This window comes from Dromiciops gliroides, chromosome 2 (assembly GCF_019393635.1).
Source record: "Dromiciops gliroides isolate mDroGli1 chromosome 2, mDroGli1.pri, whole genome shotgun sequence".
Lineage (NCBI taxonomy): Eukaryota > Metazoa > Chordata > Mammalia > Microbiotheria > Microbiotheriidae > Dromiciops > Dromiciops gliroides.
This window is the reverse complement of record NC_057862.1, coordinates 286,451,927-286,466,813: the sequence shown is the minus strand read 5'-3', so window position 1 is coordinate 286,466,813 and position 14,887 is coordinate 286,451,927. Positions and strand designations below refer to the sequence as shown.

General features: G+C 38.6%; 1 protein-coding gene across 1 annotated transcript; it reads right to left on the bottom strand.

Moving 5' to 3' along the window:
* Positions 1-5,250: 5,250 nt before the first annotated feature.
* Positions 5,251-11,896, bottom strand: LOC122738738 (interleukin-4-like). Its single transcript, XM_043980672.1, has 5 exons — positions 11,756-11,896; positions 11,424-11,471; positions 8,102-8,158; positions 6,065-6,184; positions 5,251-5,364 (listed from the first exon to the last, which is right to left on the bottom strand). Exons 1-5 carry the CDS (start codon positions 11,894-11,896, stop codon positions 5,251-5,253), a joined length of 480 nt encoding a protein of 159 aa, XP_043836607.1.
* Between the last annotated feature and the right edge of the window lie 2,991 nt (positions 11,897-14,887).

Sequence of the window (14,887 nt, the reverse complement as noted above, 5' to 3'; positions counted from 1 at the left end):
CTGATCCTTCTCAATTTTTTATGCATATTTTTCCCAAGCTTGGATATTTATAGGTATCAGATATTCTTTATGCTTAGCATATCATTTTTGGGGGGAAGGGAATAAGCATTTATCTAGTACCCATTCTGTGCCAGGCAATATGCTAAGTACTTTACAGATATCTCATTTGAACCTCTCAACAACCCTCCAAGGTAGGTGCTATTATTATCCTGATTTTACGGTTGAGGAAACTGAGGCAAACAGAGGTTAAATATTTTGCTCAGGTCACAGAGCTAGTAAGTTTCTCCGGTTGGATTTGAACTCAATATTTCCTGACTCCTCACCCAGTGTTATGCCACCTAGGTACTCCTAGACCAGTAGTAGTCTAGGAAAAGAGGCCTGGATCATTTTAAATCCAGAAGTTCTTACTGGTTGTGGAACTTCAAAAAAAAATATTGTTTAGAAAATTATATTTTAAATACCCATTATATTCACTGTTCTGTTATACAACAGTAATTTGAGAGGATTTTTTTTCAAGATTGCTACCTTTTCATTCACAGATTCTGATATCCCATAATGTATTTTCTACCCAGGCTTTTTTCATCTTTAAATAAATCAGTGTGCTCTCAAGTGATTAATAGAGTAATTTTAGGGCCCAGATTAGCTTGAACATCTAATGGACATGGTGTCTTTCTATATAGGTAAAACTTTTGAAATGGGCCTGCTTAAAACATTTGTCAGTTTCACCAACATTCCCCTAATCTTTTATGTTCAAAACCTTGTTTTTGATTCCTCACTCCTGACATTTTTCACATCTAACTAGCTATTAAGCCTGATTGATCCACATTTCCCATCCGTTTTCTTCCCACTCTAACCTCCTGAGTACAATAGCCTTCTAAGAGATTTTTCCATCTCTTCTTATTTCCCCTTCCCCCTCCCCATCCATTCTAGAGTAGCTTCCTAATGCATAGATGTGGTCATCTCACACTGAACAAAATCCTTGGATGGTTCTCTATTCACTAAATAAACTCCAAAACTCCTTTCCTTGCCTTATGCTGTACTCACACTACTCTTTTCCAAACATGCCCTGCCTTGTTGCTTCTGGTTATGCTGTTCCTTATGCTTGGAACACCCTCCCTCCTTTTCAGTTGAATTGCTCAATAGATAACCTCATCCATAAAGGATTCCCCTGATCTTTCATTGATCTTTTTTCTGGGTTACCTCATATAATACTTAATACCAGTCACGTATTATTTTGTATTAGAGTTATTTGCATATTTGCCACTTCCCCACCAAACTACAAGTTCATGAAAATATATGTATACTTTGTGTCTTCCCAGGGACTTAGCATGGTGCTATAACTTTAGCAAATGTTTCTTTAATATGACAAGTTAAAAGAGTAACAAAATAAGTTAGATTATTACTCTTACCAAATTCACTGAAATTAGTGAGTTCTTATGTTTGAAGGACCTCATTTTTTTTTAAAGCCTTTAGACTATTAAAACTTCTAGGATTGGTGTATAGGCAAAGGGCTACACTAAGAACTACTTACTTACATGGGCCTTCATCCGACTTTTTCATAGTTACTACCATAAGTGAAATTTCAGGTAGACTTAGAACCTGGAAACCCAAAGAACTGTCATGATTCATGCAAAGAGAATAAGTGAGCTGTGATTTATAGTTATAAAAATAAATAGTACATTGAGTTTAGAGTCTAAATCTAAAGATTTTTTTGAGAGTTTTTTATGCTTAACACATTTGCTAACATTATTTGACTTATGACTGTTAAGTTGTTCCATTCTCAGTCCTGCTTTGGAAGCTAAATAAATGAATGTGTGGGAAAATGAATCTGAAAAGGGCTACTTCAAAAAAAGCTAGTTTCCTCTTAGCATCTGCTGGGCTTCCTGTGACCCAATCTTCATTTCTTTTATCAATGTTATCTGAACATCATATTGTCATATTCAAAACATGTATAACTTTGAATTTCTTTAATAAAGATCAGTTACTCCCACTTTTGGAGGTTGGGAAAATTTTAGTCTTTAATCAGAGGCAACTTGCATTTATGTAAAAATGCGCTTAGCTGGGACTTTACAACTAATTAAATGTTTATCAGAGTTGATAAAAATCTTAGCAAGAGGATATTGCCTAACCGAAAAATACAAGCTGTATTACAGAGTAGTCATGGGGACCTTGCTTTCTATTCCATTGTAGGTAAGGGAGAGTTGAGCCTGTAATGATTAGCCCAATACCCAGTTGTATGTATTGTAATTGCAACCTTTTTACCATCAGGAAAAAAGTTCATTTGTGGTAGTTAGTAAAACTGTAGGTTGTGAAGTTGAAAATATTATAATGTACCAAAAGTTGATTACTTTCCTCTAAACGTTTACAGTACTTAAAATTGATACCATAGCAATCTAGTACCTCATTACATTTCCATCTTGTACTGTTCTGCAGTCAGCTGGTCTCCCCAACAAAACCATAAACTTCCTGAAGTCAAATAACCATGTCTTAATGTATTTCTGTAATTCTACCTTGTTGAACACATGGTAGGTGTTCAGTATATTTTTATTTATCAAAATGCTGGGACAATAGTTTGACTCATCCAAAAAAATGGAGACAAAGACATGTTTATAAGAACAAAGGAGGTGAGCTAAATTCTCCATTTGAGTGGGATAATCCTGCTTGCTTGCTTGCTTAAATTTAAGCCCACGGGCTCCATGATGTTCCTTTGGTGACACCTTCCCCTCTTTAAACTTTGCATTTCAGTCAATTTGCCTTATCGCTCCTTATGTATACAAAGTACTTTGTGAACTTTAAAGGACTAGGCAAACTTCAGGTGTTATTATCATGTTATTCAGTTGTCCTTCCTCTCCCACACCCCAACCCCTTTCCTACTAATATAATCTCCCGTATTTTATTTTATGCATTTAAAAACAATGTACTGAACATTGCCCCCTGATAAATATGAACTCCTAATGGAGGTAGTAACCCAGGGCCCTGCTCCAATCCTTGGGTTCAGTATCCCTTTCCTAGCAGTCGTTCGTTGGGGACATTTACATGTTATTATTCATAGGTTGTCTTACCCAAATAGACTGTATGCTTGGTGAGGGCAGGGACTGTTTTTTGCCTTTTTTTAAAAAAAATCTCCATCATTTAGCACAATGCCTGGCACATAGTAAGTGCTTAACAAATGCTTGTTGACTGACATGGCCATCCACACTGCTTAGATGAACAGGGAGTCACTAACCACAATCCTGGTTAAGATGTTGAACCTTGCCATTGCTCCCTAAGGTCCACCATGCCTTAACATATGCTCTGATGCTATGCATTCTAGACCTGACTGCAGGCCAGATGGTCTATCCACCATGCCACCTGGCTGCCCCTAGAATATTGGTTTTAAATGCAGAAAATAAAATACAGGAGATTACATTGAAAGACAGTTCTATTGAAATTGTTATAAAATATTTTTTTAAAAACAAGTTTATAGACCCCAGTTAAAGAACGCCCTGATGTAATAGCAGTCTAAAAGTCCCTTCCTTCCTGAAGTTTTCTCTGGTTCCCCTCTCTACCCTTCTTCCTTTGAACTGCCAGAATAATTTTCAATTTATGGTATTACATTCTGCCTTTTTACTGTGGTTACTCATTGTAAACTCCTGGAGGTTAGGGACTTATTTCTTTTTATTTCATTTAGTACCTTATACATAGCCTGTCAATTAAATTTGCTTAAAGAACTTATTTATTGGTGTGGATATTCCCTCCACTAGTTTAGATTGCAGCCCTCCCACACCTCACCCTGTAAAATTTTTGTTTGTGTTTTCTCCTAAATCTAACAAGTCTAAGCCTTACTTCTGATAGGGTTAAGTGACCACAGAGATAGTGACCCGAAGTAATGAACAATGGAGGGAGACCCAGGGCTGCTGTAGTCCCTGAATGAACTACTACTTTGTTCCTAGCTAGCTCTGTTTTGTCATCTATTATGTTTATTTGTGATACAAGTCTTATCATTCTCCACTAATCTATGAGGTTCACTCAGTACATAAACTTTGTATCTTCCTCAGTGCCCTGGTGTTCTGTAGCACTTAGAGGTGGCTAGGTGACACTGTGGTTAGAGTGGGCCCTGAAGTCAAGAAGATCTGAGGTAAAATCTGGCCTCAGACCCTGGCTGTGTGACCTTGGACAAGTCACTTCACCTCTGCCAACTCCTAGAATTGTTGTAAGGATCGAGTTAATATTTGTAAAGCACAGTGCTTGGCACATAGCAGGTACTTAATACCTGTTTGTTTCTACCTTGCCTTCCCATATGATTCTTAAATGGTTGACAGATGAATTGAAGAATTTGAAGAAAAACACAACACTTTCATGTGAACTTTCTCATTTTGGCCCTAAAAGGATGACTCTCAATTCCTGGTTGCATAGTCACTTGCCAGACTGATCTTTTGTGGTTAAAGGGTTAGGTTTCAGTTTGTTTGGTTTTTTTTCTCTTCCCCTAATTTTTAGAGGGCTAATGGTTCCCCATTTATTTATTTGTTTGTTTATTTTTGCGGGGCAGTGAAGGTTAAGTGACTTTCCCAGGGTCACACAGCCAGTAAGTGTCAAGTGTCTGAGTTCAAACCCAGCCTCAGACACTTGACACTTACTAATTGTGTGACCTTGGGCAAGTCACTTAACCCTCATTGCCCAGCCATAAATAAATAAGTAAATTAATTAATTAATTAATTAATTAAGTTACACCTAGGTGTGTTGCAGGTGTTAAAAATTAGTTTTAAATTGGGCCTTGTGGCTATATAAATATGTGAAACAGGAGATCATTTGCCTTGTAAAGGTAAAAAGAGAGCCCTGATGATAAACTTTTTTTTCTTATGAAAATGCGTTTAAACAAACAAGTTTCTAATGACTTGGCATCCTTGAATTCATTGATGTCAGGCCTCTCTCAGAGATTTATTCCTATGACAAATACTGTCTTGTAAACACAATTTCCCAATTTCATCTGTTTTGTTTCCTCAACTAGATTTTAACCTCCTTATAGGCAGGGGCTGTCATGTACATTTCTTCCCCGACTCTTTCATAACACCTAACCCAAGGCATAATAGACATTTCAGTAGTTACTTGTATTATTTCTCATAGAAATGGAAACCCTTAACTCTATTTGTCAAGTAAAAATAGCTAATAGCAATTAAAATGAAATATTAATCAATATATACTTTATTTAATTATACATTATAAATATATAAATATATTGTTTAAAATATATAACTATTAAAAGCTTATAAATTAAGATTTATCTTCTAAAACTGCTTTCTGAAATATCTTCTGATTGATGGTTTCTAGTTTGCTCAGGAAATCTTGCAATTTAGTAATCTTGGTGTCAGTCACAGGACATTTGGTCTGTAAAGGGAAACATTATACATCAGTTTATATCATTACTCTGCTCTTTCCAGCATCTCTGTTCACTTGGGGACAAGCCTATTTTCAGCCCCTGTCTCTTTGACCCCCGTGGCATGTCATTTAAAACTACAAGTAGATGTGTTTCCGGTTATTATAAATTTGTTTTAATTGGGCCTCGTGTCTTTACCAGTGGAATAGCAGGAGACCATTGGCTTGTGTTTTGTACCAACAATTTTGTCTGCTGAAAATTATTCTCATATTTTCATCAAAAATATAAAACAGCTGATTGGCTATAATTTAACAATATACTGTATCTAACAACGACAGATGAAAATCCCATATACAGGACATTTTGAAGGTCAACTTTAAGTCCCCCTGTCATATTCGTATATATACTTCACAGCCATGTCCATTTATATTCCAAGAAATATGCTGTTGACAATGTGGAGAACTTATCCTATAAAAACTTGAGGAAAATGGTGCATTAATGTTAGGCAGAACTGATGGAATAGCAGAAGCAGAAGGAACGTTAGAGGTCTATTACACATGAGGAAATAACTTGCCTATAATAAGGAAATGACTTGCCTAAGGTCACGGTAATGTGTGAAAAATACTTAGATGGCTTTTCTGAAAGTAGTGACTGAGTTCTCAGACTGAATGATGAAGGTGGGCAGCAGAAGTGCATGTAACCATCACTGACCTTATTCACTAATAGCATTAGGTTCCTACGAATGATGTTTAGCTGAGAAAGTGGGCAGTTGCTGGAGACCTGTTGGAGCACAGCCACAGCTCTGCATAATGTTTCAAAGTCATTCATTGTCTAGAAAGAGAAATAGTTGTCACAGAAGCCCATGCATTCCACTCATTCATTCTCTGTCTGTCTCTGTCTGTCTGTCTGTCTCTCTCTTTCCTCCACCCCCTTCCTCCTTCCCCCTTTCTCTAGGAGGGATTTGTATTCAGACACGTTTCATATTTCTCTATGGAGGGCAAGTGGAGAATAAAAATTTGCTTATCTAAACATCAAGTATGTTTTGACCGCCTAAAGTCTACATCTCTTACACATACATAGAGGAATGTCCATAGTTTTTAGGATAAAAATAGATCTAAAGGATTGTATATGTCATATAAAAATGCTTTAAGAGGGAATTTTTAAAGATAATTTCTTTTAAATATTGTTAAATTTATGTTACCTTCTACCCCCTTGGTAGAAGGAAGTGAAGAGCTATTAGTCAAAGATCACTTTGATCTTTAGCTTTGCTTGTTCAAATCTGGAGCCTTCTATTTCTGTAATTAGCAGGCAGAAGTAGACATTAAAGTTTCAGAATTTCACTATCACCGTGTTATGGAGAAATTGGCATTAAAGAACACTATTTCAGATGCTGTTAAAACAGCTTTAAGTATAGGCCAGACAACATGTAATATAACCACCCAGGGGGTCCAATATTAGTCATCTATCCTTATATTTTGTTAAACCTGGGTGCCTGCAATCTCATTTTGGAGCCCAATCATTTAAATCTGTGTTTGGTGATTTTGTTTTTAAGCCTCTCTTGACACCGAAGTTCTGTCAGTGCAATCAGTGCTAGCACAACAAATGAATATCCTCTGAGTTTTAAAAAGCAGTTGTTGGGGTTTCTCCACTGTGAATCCCCTTAAAAGGATATATGTATTAGCTATATTTGGTGACAAATCCCACTGTCTATTGAATGAAAATCTCTGGGTCAGAAGTGACCTCAGAAATCATCTAGTCCAACCTTGCATTTGAACAAGCATTCCTTCTATAACACCCCCAATGAGTGGTCTTCCAGCCTTTGCTAAAGACCTTCAATGAGGGGGAACCCCCAAAGCAAAACATTCCTCTCTTGAATAGCTCTGATTGTTAAGCAGTTTTTCCTTATCTCAAACCTAAATTCACCTTTTCACAAATTTAGTCATGACTTACTTTCTAATTTGCTTATTTCACTTCTTTTGAATTCCAGGGAAGGCTATGACTTCTTAGCTGTCAAGTCAAGTCAGTAAGCAGTCATTAAGTTATGAAAGAGAAATCGGTAGTGAGATGGGTAGATAGACTGAGGATTTAATAAATGGGTACGATGTGCCAGGCATTGTGTTAAATGCTGGAGATACAAAAAGACAAAATATAGACAGTGCCTGCCCTCGAGCAGCTCATAATCTGATGCGGGACTCAGCAAACAAATATGTACAGAGAAGCTACATACAGGATAAGTAGGAAATAACAGAGAGAAGACAACAATGAAGAGGGATTGGGAAAGACTTCCAGTGAAGGGGTGGGTTTTATGTGGGGCTTTCCACCTCTACTCAGACTTATACTTCTTCCCGGTAACCTAAACTCCTCACCAGGGTTCCTAGGCTCTGATAAATTAGCTATTGCCTTATTTTACCAGGATGCAGGCCTTCATGTCACTTCTTGGCCCTCTCCAGGTCATGCCCCAGTAATATGTTGTCTTCCCTCAGAATGTAAGCTCCTCGAGAGGACTGTCTGGTATGTTTCTATATCCCTTGCACTTAGCACAGTGCCTGGCATATAGTAAACGTTTACTAACTGCTCGATCTACCCATTTCTCTACCTATTTCTCTATCATAACTTTATGCAATGGACCAACCCCAGAAGGCCCTACTGGATGAGTTACAATGCTCTATAAGTCACTACCTTCCATAGAAATCAGATACCTGTAGTTCTATACCTAAGATTATATCCACATGAGCCGTTTGTACTCACCTTGACCAGCTGAGAGCATGATGACTCCTTAGGTAACAACTTTGGAATACTGGAATTCTTGAAACACACAAACACACACACAAATCCGATATATTGGGTTATTTAAAGACATTCCTTAGGAATATTTAAAAAACAACAACACTTTGTCCTACAAGTACTGCCTTTCTTGGATGCAACTGGAGGTATTTTGCTTTCTTTGAAATAAACTTTTTGTTCCAGAAATTGATTCAATTTAAAAGAAGAAAAATAAGACAGGAATGAAGGAAAGAATACACTGGAATTCTTTTAGAAGACGTCCAACAAGTTAGGGGCTATTGAAGAGAGAAAGATCTCCAAACTGGATATTCCAAGCAATGGGGACAGTGTATTGAGGTTTGAGAGTGGGAACTTCTTGAGTAGGGTTATGACTCACAGCCACAGTGTCTGGACCCACCAAAGTCAGTAAATTCTTATCTCATGAATTGTTGGAAGAGAATCTGTAGAGCAGGGGTGTCAAACTCAAATAGAAACGGGGGCCACTAAGCCATACATAGGGCTCCCGGTGAGCCACATATTGACTTAGAAAACCACATATTAACAATTCTATTTGATTGCATTTTTATTTTGTCAAATGTTTCCCAATGGCATTTTAATCTGGTTTAGGCAACATGCGGGACTTTAGTGGACTGCGTGTGAACCACAAGGTTGCATGTCTGACACCTCTGCCCTAGAAGCTTATATGAAACCACTCTAAGATCTGACACCATCCATGAGACTTAAAATCACAAATAACTTACAGTTGCTTCACTGACACTTTTTAGGGGGGAATATTTACTGTGTGCCAGGCCCTATTTCTAGGAAAGAGAGGAAGGAAGAATTAAATTGGAGACATAGTTCTTATTCTCAAAGAGCTTGTATTCTAGTGGGAGAAATGATAGGCACAATTTATCACCATGCTGGAATGTATCAGTTTTATAATTTAAGTATAGACCTAAAATATACAGGGAGTTCTCCAATGGATTGGAATGAAAGCATGCTGAGCACTTAAAAGGGGTTGTAAGCAAAGTGAGCTCAAGCACAATAGTCAATTAGTATTGTGCTACTTTTAACCTCTGACTTCAAAAAGATGCTAATTTGAGCTCACTGTTTACAGTGGGGTGGTGTGGTAAGAAGGCTGGCTGGGGTCGGGAAGAACCGTGTTCGGGAAGAACCGTGTTCGCATCCTTCCTTATTAAGTTATAGGCTTAATGGTCTCTTAAACTATTCAATTATAAAAAATTTGCTGATCCATATCAGTAAGGAGAGTTTCCACGCCTGAGTTTTTACTGAGTTTTTTAACTCTTTACAGTGGTTCGAATATATGCATATACAAATATATTTTCCCTACTTCTGGGTAATGCCTTAAATTTGCAGTATGGTATTTATTTTTAGTCCTTAGAATATAGCAATTTATTTGTATAAGTCTAACAATCCATCAGGGACAGATTATAACTTCTTTTCTCCAGTGGATAGTCTGTCCACTGCCTGCCACATAGTTGTGTGGTACCATCCTAAACATTCTTTTGCCCTCAAGTGATGGTACCTCGTCCCTCAAATTTGCCTCTCTATTTTTTCCTGATTTTTACCTCTTCAGAGAATTGTTTTCTGAGTATCCAAGATAAAGTCTTAATTGGTCTTATTGTTAAACCCCTTAGACCTATGAGAGTCATCCACAGTTTGTGTCTACTGAGAACGATAGGGAAAAGGATTTCCACCTATGAGATGCTATTCATTTATCAAAGCATCATATATGTTGTTATGCTGTAGCCAGGCTGGTTTCATTCCCGTTTTAGAAATGAATAAACAAAAAGGTGAGGTGATCACTAAAGGCAGGACTTAGATTAAAACAAAGTAGTTCTATTCCTAGCCCAGGTCATTTCCTATCATAATCGTTTTTAACCTTGTCATGTAAAAGGAGGAGGAACTGGATAAGCTGTCATACAGTTTACATAAGTCTACTTCAGTGCCTAATATCCCCATTTGGAGACCACAGAGTCTACTTGGCTTCAGTTAGGCAAGTTCTAGAATTTTGTTCCTAATCTCTTTTTTTGGTGTTGTTGAGGAAGAACTTATAAAGAAACTTTCACTGCCAAAATTGGATAGAGGGACCTGGTCTTAGCAATTAGGTCTCCCCCCGCCCCACTCACCGGTTGGTCCAATCACAGTTGAGATCTGATCAAGAGAAGCCCAATGGAAACAAGACTATTCAGTCACTAGATATTAATTCCATAAAACAAAACATTTTTCTTACAACAACCTTGTGAGGTAGGCAAGGCAACCATTATCTTCATTTTAAAGATGAGGAAAGTGGGTCTTAAGAAGTTGTGACTTGCCCCAAGGTCACATAGCTAGCAAATGTCAGAACCAAAAGCTACTCGACTCCAAATCCAATGTTCTTCTAATGCCCCAACCCAAATTATGGGCCATCTGTGGATATGGGATTGTTGTGTAATGCTTTCAAATTAAAATTGAGAAGAAAGTGTCAGCGCTGGTGCTGTCTAAACATAGGTAATCCTCCCTCAGGGCTCGAAAGGGTCTGGCTATCATTCAGGAACACATAAAAAACAAGCAGTTAAATAAGAAACAATGGTAAATTGAGACTTTTGGGCTTTCGGTCTTGGTCATGTTTCCATGAAAACAGGAACTGAAGAGCACAAAACTATTGATACAGCTGTCATCATGTTTGTCAGAGAAAATTCACTATCAGCTGTTAAATCTGCGTCCTCCCACTACAGATCAAGGGGGCTCAAGGAGACCACTTTGCACTGTTAGAACAATGACTTTTTAAGATTCCCACTTTTCTGTAAAGCTTTCAGAATGTTTTATCAAAACAGTTAAAGCCCTAATCCTTCTTCTCAGGCCAGCCCTGATGCAATTGGATTATTCATTGACCAGAGAGGAAAGAGGAAAAGTGAGAATCTGTCAGCAGCATTTCTATTATGATAGACCACTACTTAGCTAAAGGAAAATTTCCCTTAACCCTTACATAATTATCTGTCTCTATTGAGAGAATTTTGTCTTTGAGAAATGGAGCAAATTGGCAGAAACATCCCAAGTACGTTCTACTTATACTTTCCTTGAGCAGGATCTGAATTATGATGGATTTCCTTGATCATTCTCTAAAATATTCAAGGCAAGAAATGACAAAACCTGCTTGTTGATAAAGACAAATGTCAATATTCCCCTTTACTAGGTCAGAATATCCCCTTTTTCCCAAAGGCAGACTCTTCACAGTTCATTAGCTGTATCCGTTTACAAGGAATTCTTAGTGGAATAATCTAATTCCAGTATACAGTAGTCTTACCTTTGTATCCTCAAAGATGTCTGGCACTTCCATGTCAAGGCAGGGAAACTAGCAGGGCAGAAAGAAGGAAAGAAAAGCATTGAATTACAGAGAGAAAGAAAATCATTGAATTACAGGAATACCCACTTATTCCTTTAAGAAACATTAAAAAAAAAAAAAGACTGGCTAGACGAAGGAAACAACGTTTAGCTTTTTAGTTTTACTGTTTCTATTGCCAGAAGTCTCCACTGTCTTTTCTAGAAGCTGTTGGATTTTTCTAAGTAATACCAGAATCACCAGTCTTCACTCAGACACCAATAAGAGATGATGCCCAATAGCCATAGCCTAGGTACCTTTTTCTCAGTGAGAGAGTGTGCAGTGTAGATGATCTCTCTAACAGAGCTTTGGCAGATCCTTTTCTCTCCTTGGACAACATCACTGGTACATGCTAACAGGCAGAACAAAGTCGATATCAGTTGGAATGTGAGACCCATGCTCAGATCTCTATCAACAAAGTGGCAACGGTTGATCATTAATTTACCAAGAGAAGCAAACAGTGTGACTCTGCCCCAAGGTGTCTGTATTTATAGATTCAAAATTGCTGAAAGGAAAGGAAAGAGAGTTATTTTCTAATGTAAAAATCATCGGCATCCATCACTTCCAGGAGAGACGGTGCCTCATAGAAAAAGGTAAAATTTTCCTGTGAAATCAGACCAATAGGAAAATGAAACCTTTTAAAAATCAACTACAAAGTTCCAGTATAGGAAATTGCACCATATTCTGCTCTATAGATTAATCTTTCTTCTCAGCTCGGGGCTGCTACCAACTTTTCACTTTGCATAGGAGGAGGAGGCCACAGGTGTCCAAAAATTTGTTTCAATGCAACTATGTAACCTCCTGAGAAAAGCTACACAGTAATAGCAGGAAAGTTTGACTGATATAACCTTCAGCCATGTTTCTTACTGATGGAGGGAGCACCCCCGTAAGCCTGCTGCTGCCAATGAAAATTTGATCTCATACTTCAGACTGATAAGAATCCATGGACTCCAGCACCCACTTTGGCCCAGTTTTCTGGGGATTTCTTCCCTGGCACTGAATGGATCCTTCCTGGGCTCTAGCCTTAGAACTGCCACTGATTTTATGCACCAGCAATGCCAGGAATGAGCCCCTTTTCAATGGACACAGAGATGAAAGTTCTCTTCTGGAAAGAGAAACCTCAAAAAAAGATCAATCATTCATTCTTCATTCATTCAAGCATTATCCGGGTGACATCCAGGCCAGACACTGGTCTCCTGGCTGTTCCAGGAACAAGACACTCCATCTCTTGGTTCCGGGCTGGTACTGGGAGGTCTAGAGAGGTGGAAGGATCTGCCTAAGGTCCACGTACCAATGTCCACATACCAACCACGTCCCCCGTACCTGGAATGCTCTCCCTTCTCTGCTCCAACTATTGACCTCCCTGGCTTCCTTTAGGTACCAACTAAAATCCCGTGTTCTACAGGAAGCCTTCCCTGACCCTCCTTTCTAATATTATTTGGGGGGGGCAGGGCAATGAGGGTTAAGTGACTTGCCCAAGGTCACACAGCTAGTAAGTGTCAAGTGTCTGAGACTGGATTTGAACTCAGGTCCTCCTGGATCCAGGGCCGATGCTTTATCCACTGTGCCACCTAGCTGCCCTCCCTGACCCTTCTTGATGACTGTTTTGATTATTTCCTATACCTACATATTTCTTGCTTTGTGCATATTTGTTTGCATGCAATTTCTTCCATTAAATTGTAAGCTCCTTGGGGCAGTTAGGTGGCGCAGTGGATAGAGCACCGGCCCTGGAGTCAGGAGTACCTGAGTTTGAATCCTGCCTCAGACACAACACTTACTAGCTGTGTGACCCTGGGCAAGTCACTTAACCCCAATTGCCTCACTAAAAAAAAAAAAATTGTAAGCTCCTTGAGGGCAGGGACTGTCTTTCGCTTCTTTTGGTATCCCCAACACTTAACACCACAGTGCCTGGCACATAGTAGATGCTTAATAAATGTTTATTCAGTGGGGTGGCTAGGTGGCACAGTGGATAAAGCACCAGCCCTGGATTCAGGAGTACCTGAGTTCAAATCTGGCCTCAGACACATGACACTTACTAGCTGTGTGACCCTGAGCAAGTCACTTAACCCCCATTGCCCCGCAAAAAAATAAAAATAAAAATAAATGTTTATTCAATGAATGAATTATGGAATACCAACTGCATGCAGAACACCATTGTTCAGTTGTTCATTAGTGTCTGACTCTTTGTGATCCCATGAACCATAGCATGCCAATGCTATTCATAGGATTTTCTTGACAGAGACATGGAAGTGATTTTCCATTTCCTTCTCCAGTGGATTAAGGCAAACAGATGTTAAGTGACTACCCCAGGGTCACACAGGTAGTAAGTGTCTGAGGCTGGATTTGATTTCAGGTCTTCCTGACTCCCAGGCCCAGAGCTCTATCCACTGAGCCATCTTGCTGCCTCTTGAACCATGACAGGACCCGACATATTTCTTAGCAGTCTTGTATTTACCTAACACCTTTGTTATGAAATATTCCTAGTACTTGATGTACAGAGTACTTTTTCAGGTATTTGGGAAATTTTCTAGTCATGTACTGGGTGTTTCACATCAAAGCATCTGAAACTCAGAGACATTTCTAGTGTCACATAAATTTTCATCCCCCATCAGCTGAGCTGAGCTCATTTTTTTTTTTCATAGCAAAATTTCGGAGCTAGATTTCCCAGTCTTCAGAACAAGTCACTTTCCACCACATCACACCTGAGGAAGTACAGACATTGATTTAAAACTTCTGTTTTGTGTAGTTTCTTTCCAAGATATTTTTATAGAGACAAAAAAGGTTTCTAGCATAATAACAATCTCTTAACATTTATGTAATTTTCTCAATTTTCCAAAGCACTTTACATACATTTTATCTCTTAATTTTCACAACATTCCTGAGAGGTAGGACTGCTTAGGTTCCTCTAGATGGAGAAACTGCTGCACAGGGAGGTTTAAGGTCTTATTTGTGGTCCCACAGTGAGTGTCAGAAACAGGATTCATGCCTGGGTCTTGTCAGGTTCCTAGGCCCATGTTTTTTTAAATATAACATTCTGACTCTCATGAATCCAAGTCCCTTTTTTTCAATTAATGTAATTCAGGCTGCTGCTGCTGATTGTCTCCACCAAAAACAGGACAGCAAGGAATGAAGTTCAATTATAGAACAAGGACTTTGGGTTAGATGTTGGAAAGAAGACAATCATTACCAAGGCTGATGGAAAAGGTAACACCGTCCTTTTTGGAATGATCTGAATTCAATTCTGACTACAGATATCAATAGATTAGAGATTTCTTGACACTCTTCCAGGATCTGGCCTTGCACATAATTTGCTTAGCTTTACAGAAAGTTTAAGATACTCCCTCCCTAAATACAATCTCCTCCTTCTCCCTTTTCCTGTCTCTGTCTCT